We start from the raw sequence: 16,884 nt of genomic DNA on the forward strand, positions 1-16,884 counted from the left end.
CCTTGTAAGAAGCTGCCCACAATACTGTTTTCCCAGACCCCATCCTCATTACTGAGAAGGAGCAACCTTGCTCATTTGAGGAGTTCTCTGTGATTTAGGTCACATTGTTCCAGCAGACCCTGTCTTCAAAGGAATGTCCAAAGCGATTAGTACAAAGAGGAATTTGGAGTCAGAACCAACAGGGGTAAAGCAAGGAGGGAAGTGGTGCCACTCCCAGGGTGTAGATGCTTCCTGAGTATTGGGAGTCACTGGGGCCGCGGGTTACCCGGTCTCCTTGGGTAACTTGAGCCCTCCCCACCCTGCAGCTTGCTGACTGAGGCGGATGCAGGTCACACGGAGTTCACTGATGAAGTCTATCAGAATGAGACCCGCTACCCCGGGGGCGACTGGAAGCCAGCCGAGGACACCTACACAGATGCGGTGAGCAGCCTGCTTCGGAGAGAGACCCTCACCTGTCACCTCTCATCTGTGGGGAACCCAGTAGCCACCTGGCTTGGCTTTACGCTTCTCCTCTGCTCCAGCTTATGTTCTGAAGTGTCTTCCTCTTATAACTTAAGCCACACCAGTTCCACGATAAGTATTTTCTTTAGAATAGAAATGAGGCCTATTTAACTAGATGTTGGTACATGGTATAGTTTGGATTGTGCAAATTTTTTAGGTAAATTTTTATTATGAGCTAACAAGGGTTTGTTGTTGTTGTTGTTTGAGGGTTTTTTGAGATAGGGTCTTTCTCTGTTTCCCAGGCTGAGTGCAGTAGTGCGATCATAGCTCACTGCAACCTCAAATTCCTGGATTCAAGCAATCCTCCAGCCTCAGCCTCCCCAGTAGCTGGGACTACAGGCACATGCCACCATGCCAGACTAATTTTTTATTTTTTTGTATAGGTGGAGTCTTATTATGTCACCCAAGCTTGTCTTGAACTCCTGGCCTCAAGCAATCCTCCAGCCTCAGCTTCCCAAAGAGCTGGGATTACCGGAGTGAGACACCAAGCTTGGCCTAGTTTTTTGTTTTTAGTTTTAGTTTTTGTTTTGTTGTTGTTGTTTTGAGACAGTGTTTTGCTCTTGCTGTCCAGGTTGGAGTGCAGTGGCACGATCTCAGCTCGCTGCAACCTCCATCTCCTGGGTTCAAGCGATGCTCCTGTCTCAGCCTCCTGAGCAGCTGGGATTACAGGTGCATTTTTGTATTTTTAGTAGAGACAGGGTAATTTTTGTATTTTTAGTAGAGATGGGATTTCATCATATTGGTCAGGCTGGTCTCCAACTCCTGACCTCAGGTGATCTGCCCACCTTGGCCTCCGAAGTGCTGGGATTACAGGAGTGAGCCATCGTGTTTGGCCAGCTCGGCCTAGTTTTTAATATTATAACACATGAACTGTTTTTGTCTTTTAAAAAAATCTAAGCAGCGTTAAAGGAAATCGAAAGTAATTCTTCTCCCAATCCATATTCCACTCCCCAAAGATAAACATTGATGTCTGTTTTCTGTTTGTATACAAGTATATAACTTCCTTTGTTCTGCCTAAATAGAATTGTGTTGTACACACAGTTCCACAGCTTGTATTTTTCACATAATAATGTATCTTGGACATTTTTTATATCAATGCATATAGATCTATGAGCTTTTATGTTTGATTATATGCACCTGCTATAATTCATTTGAGTCATTGGTTTTTATAAGCAGTGTAACAGTGAACATCCTTAAACATACATTTTTATTCACTTCTGAAAGTATCTATAGGAAAGATCCTTGGATTTGGTTGATCTAGGTTTAAATGCATTTAAAATTTTGATAAAATTTTGTAACCTTTAAAAAGGTTTTATAAATTCATATTTTCAACAAAAGCATGAGGAGCCTGTTTGCCTTAAACATTCACCATCCCACTTTATAATCTTTGCCACATGAATAAGTGGTATCCTGTTGTTATTTCAATTTTCACTCTCTTAATTTAAAGTGAAGATAAGTATTTTTCCATGTTTATGGGCCACCTTTATTTACTTAGGAACTTTCTTTTCATAACTCTCTTCAGTTTTATGCAAGTTTTATGCAGTTTATCAACTTAAGTCAATATTTTACATAAATTTTGCTCAATTGTGTATGATTAACATCGTGAACCTCCAGCAGCATTTCCCTGTAACCTCCAGCAGCATTTCCCTATACTCAAAAACATGTGTCTGCTGGGTGTGGTGGCTCACACCTGTAATCGCAGCGCTTTGGGAGGCCGAGGTGGGTACATCACTGAAGGTCAGGAGTTCAAGACCAGCTTGGCCAACATGGTGAAACCCCGTCTCTATTAAAAATACAAAAATTAGCTGGATGTGGTGGCAGGCGACTATAGAGGCTGAGGCAAGAGAATCCCTTGAGCCCAGGAGGGGAAGCTGCGGTGAGCTGAGATCGCGCCATTGTGCTCCAGCCTGGGCGACACAGCAAAACTCCATCTCAAAAAAAACAAAACAAAACAAAAACAAAAACAAAAAAACTCAAACTCCAAACCATGTATCTTTAATGTTTTACCCATTCTCTGATGGGATCTTTCCCATGTAACACCTCATAAAGACAGTTGCACCATTTCATAATATTAAGTTGAACCATAAGAAATTGCTGAGATTCAACCACTTTGACCTACAAAAACAGCAATTTCACATGATTGAACCTAATACTATTCCCCAACAGGAAAAACATAAGGTAGTCTAAACTAATTTTTATTTAGCAGTTGTGCATAAAGAAAGATGAGAGAGTTTTCTGAGTGAAATGGATCTCTAAGATAGTATCTAAGTAAAGATGTGAATGCCATAGTTCAGTGGGAGGAGCTATATCTTGCCCTTTGCATCTGACTGACACGATGGCTTACCTCCCTTCTTTGTGTTTATTTTTGTTTTGTAAGAACGGCGATAAAGCAGCATCGCCCAGCGAGTTGACTTGTCCTCCAGGTTGGGAATGGGAGGATGATGCGTGGTCATATGACATAAATCGAGCGGTGGATGAGAAAGGTAATATTGTATATCTATGACCTGATTGGGGCTCTGCAGCAGGGCCTTGGTTAATCAGGGTGAAGTCTTGGAAGGGAAGGTCCTCACTTCTGCTGGTCTACAGCAGAGGTCCCCAGTCCCCTGGCCACAGACCAGTACCAGTTCGTAATCTGCTAGGAACCGGGCCACACAGCAAAAGTGAGCCATGGGCAAGTAGGCATCACCACCTGAGCTCTGCCTCCTGTCAGATCAGCGGCAGCATTAGATTCTCGTGAGAGTGCGAACCCTATTGTGAACTGCATGTGAGAAAGGTCTAGGTTCTATGCTCCTTATGGGAATCTAGCCATCCTCCCCCAATCCCACAACGCTGTCCATAGAAAAATTGTCTTCCATGGAACCTGTCCTTGGTGCCAAAAAGGTTGGGGGTTGCTGTTCTGTGGCGGCTGGGTCACATGGCAGTCAAATGTAGACTAGTCAAATGTAGAATCCAAAGGACAGGCAAGTGTATGGACAAGTGCTAAGTGGGTAGGAGGGTGTTAAGAGTGAAAAACAGGCCAAGCGCAATGGCTAATGTCTGTAATTCCAGCACTTTAGGAGGCTGAGGTGGGTGGATCATGAGGTCAGGAGTTCAAGACCAGCCTGGCCAAGATGGTGAAACGCTGTCTCTACTAAAGATACAAAAATTAGCCAGGCACAGTGGCAGGAGCCTGTAATCCCAGATACTTAGGAAGCTGAGGCAGGAGAATTGCTTGAACCAGGGCAGCAGAGGTTGCAATGAGCTGAGATCATGCCACTGCACTCCAGCCTGGGCAACAGAGTGAGACGTTGTCTCCAAAAAAAAAAAAAAAAAAAAAAGAATGAAAAACATCAGGTGATGGGGGCCAACTGGTTGGGTTTTGAGATGCTTGGGGATCCATGACAAGAATTTGGGAGGGGGCTGCAGTCAAGGTTTTCTCTATTCTAACCATACCCCATAATCTCCCTGGGAACATCACATTCAGGCGCCCCTTGGCTCAGAAAAGAAAAGAAAGCTGTAAACTGCCCTTAAAGTCATCGTATGCACCAATAATGCAGATTATTGATATAACTTCTGGTGTTTGTCTTTTTCTCACTTAATTAAAATTAAGTGAACAATAGCATTTGGAATTATCAAAATAGAAAACCTGATTCATTTCTTTCTCTATGCATGGGGCATAGAACTGACATTGACCCAGAAGATTTCACATGGATTATAAGTTCCTTGCTGATCTCAATGCACACACCAGATCTTAGAATAATCGTGAGCATTGATTGGGCAATAACTGTGTGCTAAGTATGGCCCTCATGCTTTGCATCTGTTATTTTGATAGTGTTAAAATACTGTAACCCTATAAAAAGGTGTGTTTTATCTTTACAGTGGGGAAATTGGGCCATAGGCAGATTTACCAACTTGCAGGAAACTTGTTTAGTTAACAGCCAACATGTGGTGATGCTAAGATTTGAACCCAGGCCGTGCACCCGCACAGCCCACACCCTCACCTGTGGTTTCTCCTGCGTCTTGAATTGGGCTTTATTCTTAAGTGCATTCAATTACTATGAATGACCAGAAGCATAAAAGTGGAGGAGAACCCCATGGCCACCAAGAAGGTATTTTGAGGAACTCAGTGGGAACGAGGCTGTATTCAATTTGGCTGGATATCCCAGCAAAATGAAAAGAGCCACACATTCGGTCATGATAGTAGAGAGCGTCTGGGGATGGGGAGAGTGACTGAATGTTTCCTGGAGGTTTATTTGGTGATCTGGCAAGTGCATCTCTTTTGGGTAACCATTCACAACTCTATTCCAGGCTGGGAATATGGAATCACCATTCCTCCTGATCATAAGCCCAAATCCTGGGTTGCAGCAGAGAAAATGTACCATACTCATAGACGGCGAAGGCTGGTCCGAAAACGCAGGAAAGATTTAACACAGACGGCTTCAAGCACCGCGAGGGTAAGAGGAGTCAGGGAAGAGAGCTGGACTGGGGAGCTCTGCCCTCCTGACCACAAAGTCCCAGCTCACTAGGCGTTTCTGCGAAAACTATTTGCAAATCCATTAGGCTGCACTCGAGGTTCTCAAAGTGAGCCCACCACAGCTGGCAATATCACCATCACCTGGGAATTTGTTAGAACTGTCCCATCCCAACCCTACTGATTTAGAAATCCTGGGGCTGGGCCCAGCCATCTGTAGCTCAGCAAACCATCCTGGTGATTCTGAGGCAGGATAAATGTTGAGAACTGCTACAGAGGTGTTAAAAGAAACGGAAATTATTTTGGCAGCATAATATAGTAGCAGCAGTAGCTTAGAACTTGGAGCAAGATGTGTGAAGATTCAAATCCTGACTTCCCTTTCTTTCTCATCTGCAAAATGGGAATAATATCTATACCTTCTAATTAGGGTATTGTAAGCTTTAAATGGAATAATAATAAATGTGATAGAACAGTAACACTCATAGTAAGTGGCATGTATAGAAGTGGCTTTCTATAAGGCTAGGTACTGAATAGGCATCACCTATAGTCTCCAAGGTTTGGATTTTATGACCATTTTACAGATAATGCTCACAGAGTTTAAATAGACTTGCTCTAGGCCAAGTATCTAGTAAGTGGCAAAGCTGGTGTTGGAATAGGAACACCAGGAACTCTCTCTGTTCCACAGAATGCATAACTCTAGTAGGTGCTATGACGTTAATTTTATTAGATGGTGAGCTTCTGGAAGCAAAAATGGAGTCATAGTCATCTTTGTATCCTCCTTGCTAACTCAGAAATGTGCTCCCAGTAAATAATCTAGTCAAATAAATGAGCTAATGCATGAGTCTTTTTTTACAATTTAATTTTAAGTTCCAAGATACATGCCCAGGCTGTGCAGGTTTCTTCCATAAGTAAACGTGTCCCATGGTGGTTTGCTGCTCCTATCAACCCATCACTTAGGTATTAAACCCAGCATGCATTAGCTGTTTATCCTGATGCTCTCCCTCCCTCCACCCCCGGCCCCAGTGTGTGTTGTTTCCCTCCCTGTGTCCATGTGTTCTCATTGTTCAGCTCCCACCTGTAAGTGAGAACATGTGGTATTTGGTTTTATGTTTCCATGTTAGTTTGCTGAGAATGATGGCCTCCAGCTCCATTCATGTCCCTGCAAAGGACACAATCTCATTCCTTTTAATGACTGTATAGTATTCTATGGTGTGTATGTAGCACATTTTCTTTATTCAATCTATTATTGATGGGCATTTGGTTGATTCCATATCTTTGCTATTGCGAGTAGTGCTGCAATTAAAATATGCATGCATGCTTCTTTATAATAGAATTATTTATATTCCTCTGGGTATATACCTACTAATGAGATTGCTGGGTCAAATGGCATTTCTGGTTCTAGGTCTTTGAGGAATCGCCACACTGTCTTCCACAATGTTGAGCTAATTTACACTTCCACCAGCAGTGTAAAAGTGTTCCTATTTCTCCACAGTCTCACCAGCATCTGTTGTTTCTTGACTTTTTAATAATCTCTATTCTGACTGGTGTGAGATGGCATCTCATTGTGGTTTTTATTTGCATTTCTCTAATGATCAGTGATGTTGAGCTTTTTTTCATATGTTTGTTGGCCGCATAAATGTCTTTTGAGAAGTATCTGTTCATGTCATTTACCCACTTTTTAATGAGGTCGTTTGTTTTTTTCTTGTAAATTTGCTTAAGTTCCTTGTAGATTCTGGATATTAGACCTTTGTCAGATGGATGGATTGCAAAACTTTTCTCCCATTCTGTAGGTTGCCTGTTCACTCTGATGATAGTTTCTTTTGCTGTGCAGAAGCTCTTTAGTTTAATGAATGCATTTTTATTGTTTAATTATCCCATTCTGATGGGGTGAGAAATTTCTAGAGGTGCTGGAACCCTCTCCTTCCACATGAGAGCACCAAGTTGAAGTGGAAAGATCACTGAGCCACCAGTTGGAAGGCTCCGGCTATGGCCCAGCTCTACTAATGAGTATTGCTGAGGCTTTGATCGTGTTTCCTAACCTGCCTTACTCTTGCCTATGTGAAATCTTTCACTGCTACTATTAATATTACTAGAGGGTCAGGTACAAGATTGTGTTTAACCTGTGTTTTACATTTATTCAAAGTGAAAAAAATAGACCCAACGACAGCAATTACCCACGTGGAGCTCTTATTTCTCAGATCGTAAATATTATTCCATAACATTTTACATTTATTAAATCCAGTCATACTTTTAAGATAAATAAAATTTCTGCCATGAAAATGTCAGCTACATGAAGGCAAAAACTCTGTCTTTTCTTCACTGTGTCCTCACCCCTAACATGATCCCTGTTACATAGTAGGCACTCAGATTTGTTGAATGAATAGAATATAACATTGAAAACTGATACCACTTGTATATCAATAGTTTTTAAGCTGAAAAGTAGCATACAAATTTGTTATTAATTATTATAGAAATAACATATTCTGACCTATCACTTAATTATTAGTTATGGCAGCTATTAGCTCAGGCAAAACATTTAAACCTTGGGGTGGGGGCGCATTTAATTTTTTTCCTACGTATGTAAAGTGGAGATACCAATGTTTTACAAACTATATCACACTAGCAACATTTTTATATACTAATGAAGTGAGAAAACAGAAAGTAATTTGAGAAAGAGTCTACTGGCTTCACCCACCCCGAGTCTGAATGACTCGGTGCACCTCGTGAGGGTAGGTCCACCATGGAGCTGTAATCGCCTGCTTATCCCTCTGCATTCCCACAGTCCATCGGCTCTGCAAGGGCACAGATCCTGTCTGGTTTTTTTCTTCTCTGTGTTCCTGGCTCTAGCTCAGTACTTGGCAAAGAGTTGATTTTGAATACTATGTATCTGTTGATTGATCAAATGACCTGTTTTTATCAATATAAGGAATATCATCATCATCCTCGTCATCATCATTAACATTTTTACTTCTGTTTTAGGCCATGGAGGAATTGGAAGACCAAGAAGGTTGGGAATATGCTTCTTTAATTGGCTGGAAATTTCACTGGAAACAACGAAGCTCAGATACCTTTCGCCGCAGACGCTGGAGGAGAAAAATGGCTCCTTCAGAAACACATGGTGCAGCCGCCATCTTTAAACTTGAAGGTGCCCTTGTAAGTACTAGGTTGCCAGAGTGCAGATCGTATTGGTGTAGAGAAAATACGTGAGTGTTAGATACAGCACTGCCAACTCCACAGAAATGCCTGTAATTCCAGTACCATAAGATGGCAGATATTAACAGGTTGAGGGAAAGCCACACATCCTGGGTACGCAGTACCTCCTGTAGAATGAATAGACCATGAACACAGGGGTGTTCTAAGAAATACTCCTGCTGACACACCTGCTTCACCTAGCATTTTCCACGTGTATCTGTTCCAGGACCCTTGCTTCAGGTAACATCTATTCACATCCCAGGCACAAGTTCCTTAAATCGTATCTTAGAAACTACAACTGTTTAACAAACCAAAAAAGTTAAATACACAGATGTGAGGGGGAGGAAATCAGAAGGCTAGCTCACAAAATTAGAGAGCAATTCATACAGAAGCACAGTAAAGAAGTCAGGGGGAAAAAGCAGGCAGGTGGAAGGAAGGGATAGGAGAATGGCAGTGGGTGATCTAAAACGATAGGGGGCCGGGCGTGGCAGCTCATGCCTGTAATCCCAGCACTTTGGGAGGCTGAGGCAGGTGGATTACGAGGTTAGGAGTTCAAGACCAGCCTGGCCAAGATGGTGAAACTCCGTCTCTAATAAAAATACAAAAATTAGCCGGGCGTGGTAGCAGGTGCCTATAATCCCAGCTACTCGAGAGGTTGAGACAGAGAATTGCTTGAACCCAGGAGTTGGAAGTTGCAGTGAGCCGAGATCACGCCACTGCACTCCATCCCGGGGTGACAGAGCGAGACTCCATCTCAAAAATAAAATATAAAATAAAACAATAGAGTGGTCAGGAGTCGTGCCCCAACAGCCCATTTTTGTATTTCTGCACTCTGACCCCACTGCATTCTCCTGCTGCTGCTGCTCTTTCTCTTCCTTATCCCATCCTTTTACTCCCTGTTGATCCTCTACATTTTTTTCTTTTTTTCCCTTTCTTTTCAGCATCAGGGTTTGGCAAACCTGGACTGGAGGTAGGGCTGGCTCCCACTTCCTGCTTGGCTGCTTTCCAGCTAAGCGACTTCAGGGAAGTCACTTGCTATCCTGGGACTTACTCCTCTTAAAAAAAAAATGGGGTTTTTGGACGATGGCATCTTTACGAAGCTAGAACTCCACTTGTTTGAGATTCTTGCCTGTGGGTTGGTTGGTCTGCTTTTAGGCGGTGTTTCCTGACTCCTCTGCTAACTGACTCTGTTAATTGACTTTAGGGGGCAGACACTACGGAAGATGGGGATGAGAAGACTGTGGAGAAGCAGAAGCACAGCGCCACCACTGTGTTCGGAGCAAACACCCCCATTGTTTCCTGCAATTTTGACCGTGAGTTTTATTTTTTTATTTATTTTTATTCATGTTTATTTGAGATGGAGTCTCACTCTGTCACCCAGGCTGGAATACAGCGGCGTGGTCTCGGCTCACTGCCACCTCCCAGGTTCAAGCAATTCTCCTGTCTCAGCCTCCTGAGTAGCTGGGACTACAGGTGCGAGTCACCATGCCCCTGGCTAATTTTTTGTATTTTTAGAAGAGACAGGCTTTTGCCATATTAGCCAGGCTGGTCTCGACCTCCTGGCCTCTGGTGATCCACCCACCTCAGCCTCCCAAAGTGCTGGGATTACAGGCATGAGCCACTACACCTGGCCCACAGTGAATTTTAAACATGACTTTGTGAATTCCGCTTCTGTAACTTTTATCTCAAGGAAACTCTTCAAATCACCAAATATGATTTTAAAAATCTCTTCATGCAAACATGACTTTCATTTTCATCTTTGATGAAAGGGGTTTTTAAAAATACAGTTGAAAACCATATCATATTTAAGGTGAAGCGTGATTTGACATCACTGATTTTAACAGTCTATCTAAGATGTGTTTATCTAGTAAGCCTTCAAAATTGAAATTTTAACTAGAAAAAAAGGCACAAAAAATTAAATAAAAGTTGGTTTCAATAATAACCTTCAGGATTTGGGGGCTGAGACAGACCTACTCTACAATAATATTAGCAAACACTTCTATAGGTCTTAGCTCTTAGCATGGGCTAGGAACTATACATATTATAACTTGGTTAATCCTCCTAACAATCCTATAAGGTAGGTGCTATTATTGTCCCCGTTTTACAGAAGAGGGAACCAAGGCACAGGAAGATTAAATAACTTGCCCAAAGTCTTATGGCTTATAAGCACTAGAGACAAGATTTGAACTCAGATAGTAGAGCTCCCAGAATCTGTGCATGGAATCATAAAGCTCTGCAATCTCACAGAGAGACAGAGACAGAGAGAGTGTCAGAGACAGAGAGAGAGAGACAGAGAGAGAGACACAGAGAGAGTGTCAGAGACAGAGAGAGAGAGACAGAGAGAGAGAGAGAGACACAGTGTCAGAGAGAGAGAGAGACAGAGAGAGAGAGACAGAGAGAGTGTCAGAGACAGAGAGAGAGACAGAGAGAGTGTCAGAGAGAGAGACAGAGAGAGAGAGACAGAGAGAGTGTCAGAGACAGAGAGACAGAGAGAGTCAGAAAGAGAGACACAGAGTGACAGAGAGAGACACAGAGAGAGTGTCAGAGAGAGAGACACAGAGTGTCAGAGAGAGAGAGACAGAGAGAGTGTCAGAGAGAGAGAGAGACACACACACACAGAGTGTCAGAGAGAGAGAGAGAGAGAGAGAGACAGAGAGAGAGAGACAGAGAGAGTGTCAGAGACAGAGAGAGAGACACAGAGAGAGTGTCAGAGAGAGAGAGACACACACAGAGTGTCAGAGAGAGAGAGAGAGAGACAGAGTGTCAGAGAGTGTGTCAGAGAGAGAGAGAATGTCAGAGGAAGAGAGACAAAGACAGAATATAATAATAAAAGAAGGAGTATGAAGATTTTGAAATGTCACAGAAACTTTTAGAAGATAACTGTTTCCCAGATCTGGTGCTGAAGTAGTATAGAAAGTCCTATTCCTATAACTGCTGGAGACCCAGTTTCATTTTAAAGGTCTGTGATGACAAGCAGCACCCTACATTCAGTTAGTTTATAACAGACGTAATGTTTTCCTGATTGACACTCTTTTCACTGAGCTTACTATAGTATTTTTTTAAAAGAATACATATGTATGTTTTAAGACCAAGTCTCACTCTGTCGCCCAGGCTGGAGTGCAGTGGCGTGATCTCAGCTCATTGAAGTACTTTGGGAGGACACATCATCACTACTCTATGTGCTCTTTACTGTGGGGAACTATAATAGATTCAGGCAGCCCATTTATCAGAAACATGTATTTTTTTTCCAAATATTCCAGTAAAATGGCAGTTTACAGTGTTACATTTCTTGTTTGTTTTTGTTTTTTTGTTATGTTTTTGTTACATTTCTTGTAAGTAATCGTCATTTTGTTTTTTAGGAGTCTACATCTACCATCTGCGCTGCTATGTGTATCAAGCCAGAAACCTCCTGGCTTTAGACAAGGATAGCTTTTCAGGTAAAGGAAAAAAATATTCATGCTACACATGATTATATAGCATGCTATTTTGCTTCTATGTGTCAAGTGAATGCCTTCTGTCCTTTCTAACAAAAACCCTTTTCATGTGGAGATTATTGTTGCATGCTGGAAGCAAACTTGCTCAGTCATTAGATAAATCATCACTGAATCCTTCAGGCACCATTGCTGGGTGCTAGTGATACACAGAAGATCCTTTGGTACTAATAGATATTAATTGATTAAATAATAAGAAGCACCAAGAAAGTGAGTTCTCATCTCTATTTATATACATGGCTGTGTTTTCATCCCTGGACCCTTGGGTTGATTGGGAAGTTAAGATCCTTTAAGTTTTTCTGTAGGCTCTCTCAAGGTATCAAAAAGATGACAAGTTTGCCCGTCTGCCTACAGCACCAGGCTTTGAGCAGTTTAGAGTTCATTTTAACCTCCTCCTCTGGCTGCTCCCCAGATACCCGATACTGTGAGGCTCTGTCGTCTCTTGGGCTGACACCCCAGCTGCTTTCATTGCTTTGGACTGGTTCTGAGAGGAAGGCTGTTGGCAAGGGAGAGGGGAGGAGGGGAGAACATGCCTGCCTGGGGATTTGAGTCCTTGCTGCTGAACCATGGATAGTTCAGGCTATCTGGGGAGCATTCCACTTCAGGACTCAAAGCCCAGCAGAGCTTCCCTGGGCTTTCTATGGAAACAGCTCTTAACCCCATTTCCCGTTTGCCCTGAACTGCACTTTTTTATTCCAACCGGAAAACGTGTTAAAGCATTTGCCTGACTCTCATGTGCTCACATCAATTTTGAAGCATCTTTCAAGCACTAATATTTACCAATATTTGTGAATGGTTTCCTTTTCATACAAATTTGACCGGATTCAAGATTATCCCTGCAATATACATCTCCAATGTGGTCTTTGAAGACATTTTCAAATATTTTCCACCAGGGGGCACTCCATCACTGAGAGTAAAAAAATATGTATTTCCAAAATTCGTGACTAAAGCGTCATAAAACTTTTAGCACATTCCTTGCAGTTTGAGATAGTAGAATTATCATCAGGGCAAAAGCAAAGGGTTTATATGATGGCTTCACTTCTAGAAACCAAGCACTTTTAGCTTATACAAGAGTTTCAGGCTAGATACTGTGTTATTTTTCAGATAGGTCAGCCCCCAGGCAACTAAAAAAAGGTTTGATGAAATTATTTAGCCTGGAGGAGAACACAGATTATTTCTCCATACACAACATTGCTTTCTCTCCATTCTTTATTTTATTTTACTTGTTTCTTTTTGAGAAGGAGTTTTGCTCTTGTTGCCCAGGCAGTGCAATTGTGTGATCTCGGCTCACCACAACCTCCGCCTCCCAAGTTCAAGCAATTCTCCTGCCTCAGCCTCCCAAGTAGCTGGGATTACAGGCATGCACCACCACACCCTGCTAATTTTGTATTTTCAGTAGAGATGGGGTTTCACCATGTTGGTCTAGCTGGTCTCGAACTCCTGACCTCAGGTAATCCACCCACCTTGGCCTCCCAGAGTGCTGGGATTGCAGGCGTGAGCCACCGCACCCAGCAGCTTTCTCTCCATTCTTAAGTATAGTGAGTCAACGTTTTCTGCTGTCACAGATTGTAAACTCTATGAGCATCTGAGCTTTTCCTGTTCCTCTTGTACTCTTGAGACCTGGCACTCAATAAATACTTGCTGAATGGATGGATTACCATCAACATTAGAAACAACTATAATAAAAACTAGCATTTATCATATACTCCATATAGGACAGGCTCTATCCTAAGTAGCTAACATTCCTTATGTCATTTTATCCTCAACACTGTGAAGCAGACACTACTTTCATGCATGGAGGAGGGAACCAAGGTTTAGGAAGATTATTTTCCCCTCAAAGTTATGCAGCAGGGGTGAAGGGTGGGTGTTGAACCTGGGTTGTATCTGACTGCAGAGCCTTCCCTCAACCATGACTGCAGTGCTCTTGCAGAGAAAAACTGTGGGCCCAATTACCCTTGGTGAGGACATACTCCAAAGAGATACCTCTCAGTACACGTCAGGGTCTCGCTTCAGGGGTCTCTGCTGCAGTACCAGAATCTTCCACAGGGAACTCCCTGCTCCCTAGAAACCCTCTGTCCAGGAGGATGGTGAGAGCCCACGGTCATTATATCCAGAGGGAAAGAATGTGGTTGCAGTGAGTGGTCCTAGGGAGTTAGATTCTAGCCATGGCCCCATTGTTATTCTCGCTTTCTGTTTTAGATCCGTATGCTCATGTCTCTTTCCTCCATCGGAGCAAAACCACTGAGATCATCCGTTCAACCCTAAATCCCACATGGGACCAAACAATTATATTCGATGAAGTTGAAATCTATGGGGAACCTCAAACAATTCTACAGAATCCACCCAAAGTGATCATGGAACTTTTTGACAGTGACCAAGTGGTAGGTCATTTAGAATTTCTAAGATAACTTGGGGTTGATGGAGATTTGAAGGGATCATTGTTGGGGAATTTAAGGATTCCTTTGTTTCCCTAGGGCAAAGATGAATTTTTAGGACGAAGCATTTTCTCTCCTCTAGTGAAACTGAACTCAGAAATGGACATCGCACCCAAACTTCTCTGGCACCCAGTAATGAATGGAGACAAAGCCTGTGGAGATGTTCTTGTCACCGCAGAGCTGATTCTGAGGGACAGGGTACATTGCTGTGTTCTTCCTCATATATTCTCTCAGCTGCTTAATGTGTTAATTCTAGGCACTGTTTGCTTGAACTGAAGGGAGGTATTGACATATCCATGTTTGTTTCACAGGATGGCTCCAACCTTCCCATTCTTCCCCCTCAAAGGGCACCAAATCTATACATGGTCCCCCAGGGGATCAGGCCTGTGGTCCAGCTCACTGCCATTGAGGTATGCTGCCCCCCACATGTTACTCATCAAATCAAACAGCTGTGACTGCAGAACAGGAATCTTTGTATAGAAAATAGAATCCTGCTGTGTATTTTCTTGCTATGTCCAACTTCCTTTACACTTGTCCAAAAACGGGAGATATTCATGGGAGTAGAAGGCTTGTTGAAGCAACAAGGAGAGGTCAATTCTAGCATTCCTGAGAGCATCTAAACTCCTCATTTACTGGGAGCCAGCAGGTTTCTGGGTTTTTCAGATCAACTGGAGAACTGGGAGAGGGAAGACGGACCAAAGGGAATGACTCTTTATATGCCCAGAGATAGGGACTTGGCAGGGAGGCAGAGATGGAAGTTGGATGGGAGCCGTGAGCAATGTTGACAGGTCAGCTACAGGCTGATGGCCCCAACCAGGTGGCTTGATCGACAGTGTTTAGCCTACTCCCAAGACTTCCCTCTGTCCAGTCAAGCAGCTGTTAACACTCCAAGATTTCCCTTCTCTGGTTCTCTTGCTAAGAGTTCTCAAAGGCTGAGGCCATCACTTTGAAATGCCTGCATGTCAGACACCTTGTTAAGTTTACTGGTGGGCTGGGTGTGGTGGCTCATGCCTGTAATTCCAGCACTTTGGGAGGCCAAGGCAGGCGGATCACTTGAAGTCAGGGGTTTGAGACCAGCCTGGCCAACGTGGTGAAACCCCATCTCTACTAAAAATACAAAAATTAGCCAGGCGCGGTGGCACATACCTGTAATCCCAGCTACTTGGGAGGCTGAGACACGAGAATTGCTTGAACTTGGGGTAGAAGTTGCAGTGAGCCTAGTTTGTGCTGCCTCTGCACTCCAGCCTGGACAACAGAGCGAGACTCTGTCTCAAAAAAACAAAAAACAAGTTTACAGGTGATTATCAGAATAACCCTATGATAGATAATACGATCAGTCTTGTTTGTAGATGAGACATAGAGAGGTTAGTTACCTTGTCAGCGTTGACACAGCTATTAGACGGCACAGCCAGGATTTGATTCCTTCACTCCTAACTGCATTGCTTCTTTAGGGGCTCAGGCAGGAGAAAGAAAGGGGCAAAACGACTTTCTTTGCATGACCTACAAGCTTGCTAGGATAATGTTCAAATTAATTTTAAAGACTTTGCCAGTAATTTTGACTATTATTTTTAAAGTGCTGGGTTACCTTCCCTTCTCTTTAAATTGTTTTCTTAGATTCTAGCCTGGGGCTTAAGAAATATGAAAAACTTCCAGATGGCTTCTATCACATCCCCCAGTCTCGTCGTGGAGTGTGGAGGAGAAAGGGTAGAATCGGTGGTCATCAAAAACCTTAAGAAGACACCCAACTTTCCAAGTTCTGTTCTTTTCATGAAAGTGGTACAGTATTGATTCTCTGTAATCACCCATGTGCATTGAAATATGAACAGAAATGCCACACACACACACACACACACACGCACACACATGCACACGCGCACACGCAGAGTTTATTTCCAAAATCTGACAAATAGAAAAACCCTGCCTTATATTCAGCGTGCCAATGACTTTTTCCCCTGAAATTCTCACACTGTAGTGATGATTTCTTAAAGCATCAAAACAACTCCAGTGGTACAGAATATCTGTGAGCAATACTTACTTATTTCTCCAATAAACTTTCCATCTGTTCAGGTATCTATTACGGGCTCTTGGTCAACCCCATGAGGGCAGAATATTAACCCCCAGTCATGCATGGACCAGATATATCCCCTACAGATGTGCATGGACCAGAATCCTCCGGATGAGGACGGGCTGTCTGGGGAAGGGGTGGCTGTGATGGAAGGTATATGGGGTGATGACGCCATGCCCCTGGTAGCCCCTAACTGTGCCCCACCTCCAGGTGCCCCTGGGATGGCACCTTCTGTGCTCCATCGAGGCTACCCTCTAATTGGTAAAGATGTGAGTTCCCAGCCCTCCATCACAGACCCTGTAATACCTGGGGCAAGAAGAGGTCACCCAGTCTTTCCGTTTTTAAAGCAGTTCATTTCTTTCCTTTTTTTTTTTTTAATTTTAAATTTTTATTTTTTGAGACAGAGTTTCACTCTTGTTGCCCAGGCTGGAGTGCAGTGGCGTGATCTTGGCTCACTCTAACCTCCGCCTCCTGGGTTCAAGTGATTTTCCTGTCTTAGCCTCCCGAGTAGCTGGGATTACAGGGATGCGCCACCATACCCGTCTTTACTAAAATACAAAATTAGCCAGGGTATTTTTTGCGCCGATACAAAAAAATACCCCGGCTAATTTTGTATTTTTAGTAGAGACCAGGTTTCTCCCGACCTCAGGTGATCCCCCTGCCTCAGCCTCCTAAAGTGCTGGGATTATAGGTGCATGAGCCACCGTGCCCAGCCTAAAGCAGTTAATTTCTTAACTTTTACCAAACCAA

At 43.1% G+C, this 16,884-nt stretch overlaps 1 protein-coding gene across 3 annotated transcripts in view; it reads left to right on the top strand.

Moving 5' to 3' along the window:
- Positions 1 to 16,884, top strand: part of MYOF (myoferlin) — a 179,139-nt gene that overhangs the window by 117,782 nt on the left and 44,473 nt on the right. For all 3 annotated transcript variants that reach the window (XM_064374110.1, XM_021669047.2, XM_021669046.2), the window contains 10 exons: positions 306 to 420; positions 2,879 to 2,984; positions 4,789 to 4,934; positions 7,931 to 8,104; positions 9,348 to 9,456; positions 11,503 to 11,580; positions 13,834 to 14,015; positions 14,109 to 14,267; positions 14,381 to 14,479; positions 15,684 to 15,845. In XM_064374110.1, the coding sequence (XP_064230180.1) occupies positions 306 to 420; positions 2,879 to 2,984; positions 4,789 to 4,934; positions 7,931 to 8,104; positions 9,348 to 9,456; positions 11,503 to 11,580; positions 13,834 to 14,015; positions 14,109 to 14,267; positions 14,381 to 14,479; positions 15,684 to 15,845 (1,330 nt within the window). The remainder of the gene's footprint in view (positions 1 to 305; positions 421 to 2,878; positions 2,985 to 4,788; positions 4,935 to 7,930; positions 8,105 to 9,347; positions 9,457 to 11,502; positions 11,581 to 13,833; positions 14,016 to 14,108; positions 14,268 to 14,380; positions 14,480 to 15,683; positions 15,846 to 16,884) is intronic.

The sequence above is a fragment of the Aotus nancymaae genome, unplaced genomic scaffold (assembly GCF_030222135.1).
Source record: "Aotus nancymaae isolate 86718 unplaced genomic scaffold, 86718_ANA_hifiasm-v0.15.2.pri h1tg000010l, whole genome shotgun sequence".
Taxonomy (NCBI): domain Eukaryota; kingdom Metazoa; phylum Chordata; class Mammalia; order Primates; family Aotidae; genus Aotus; species Aotus nancymaae.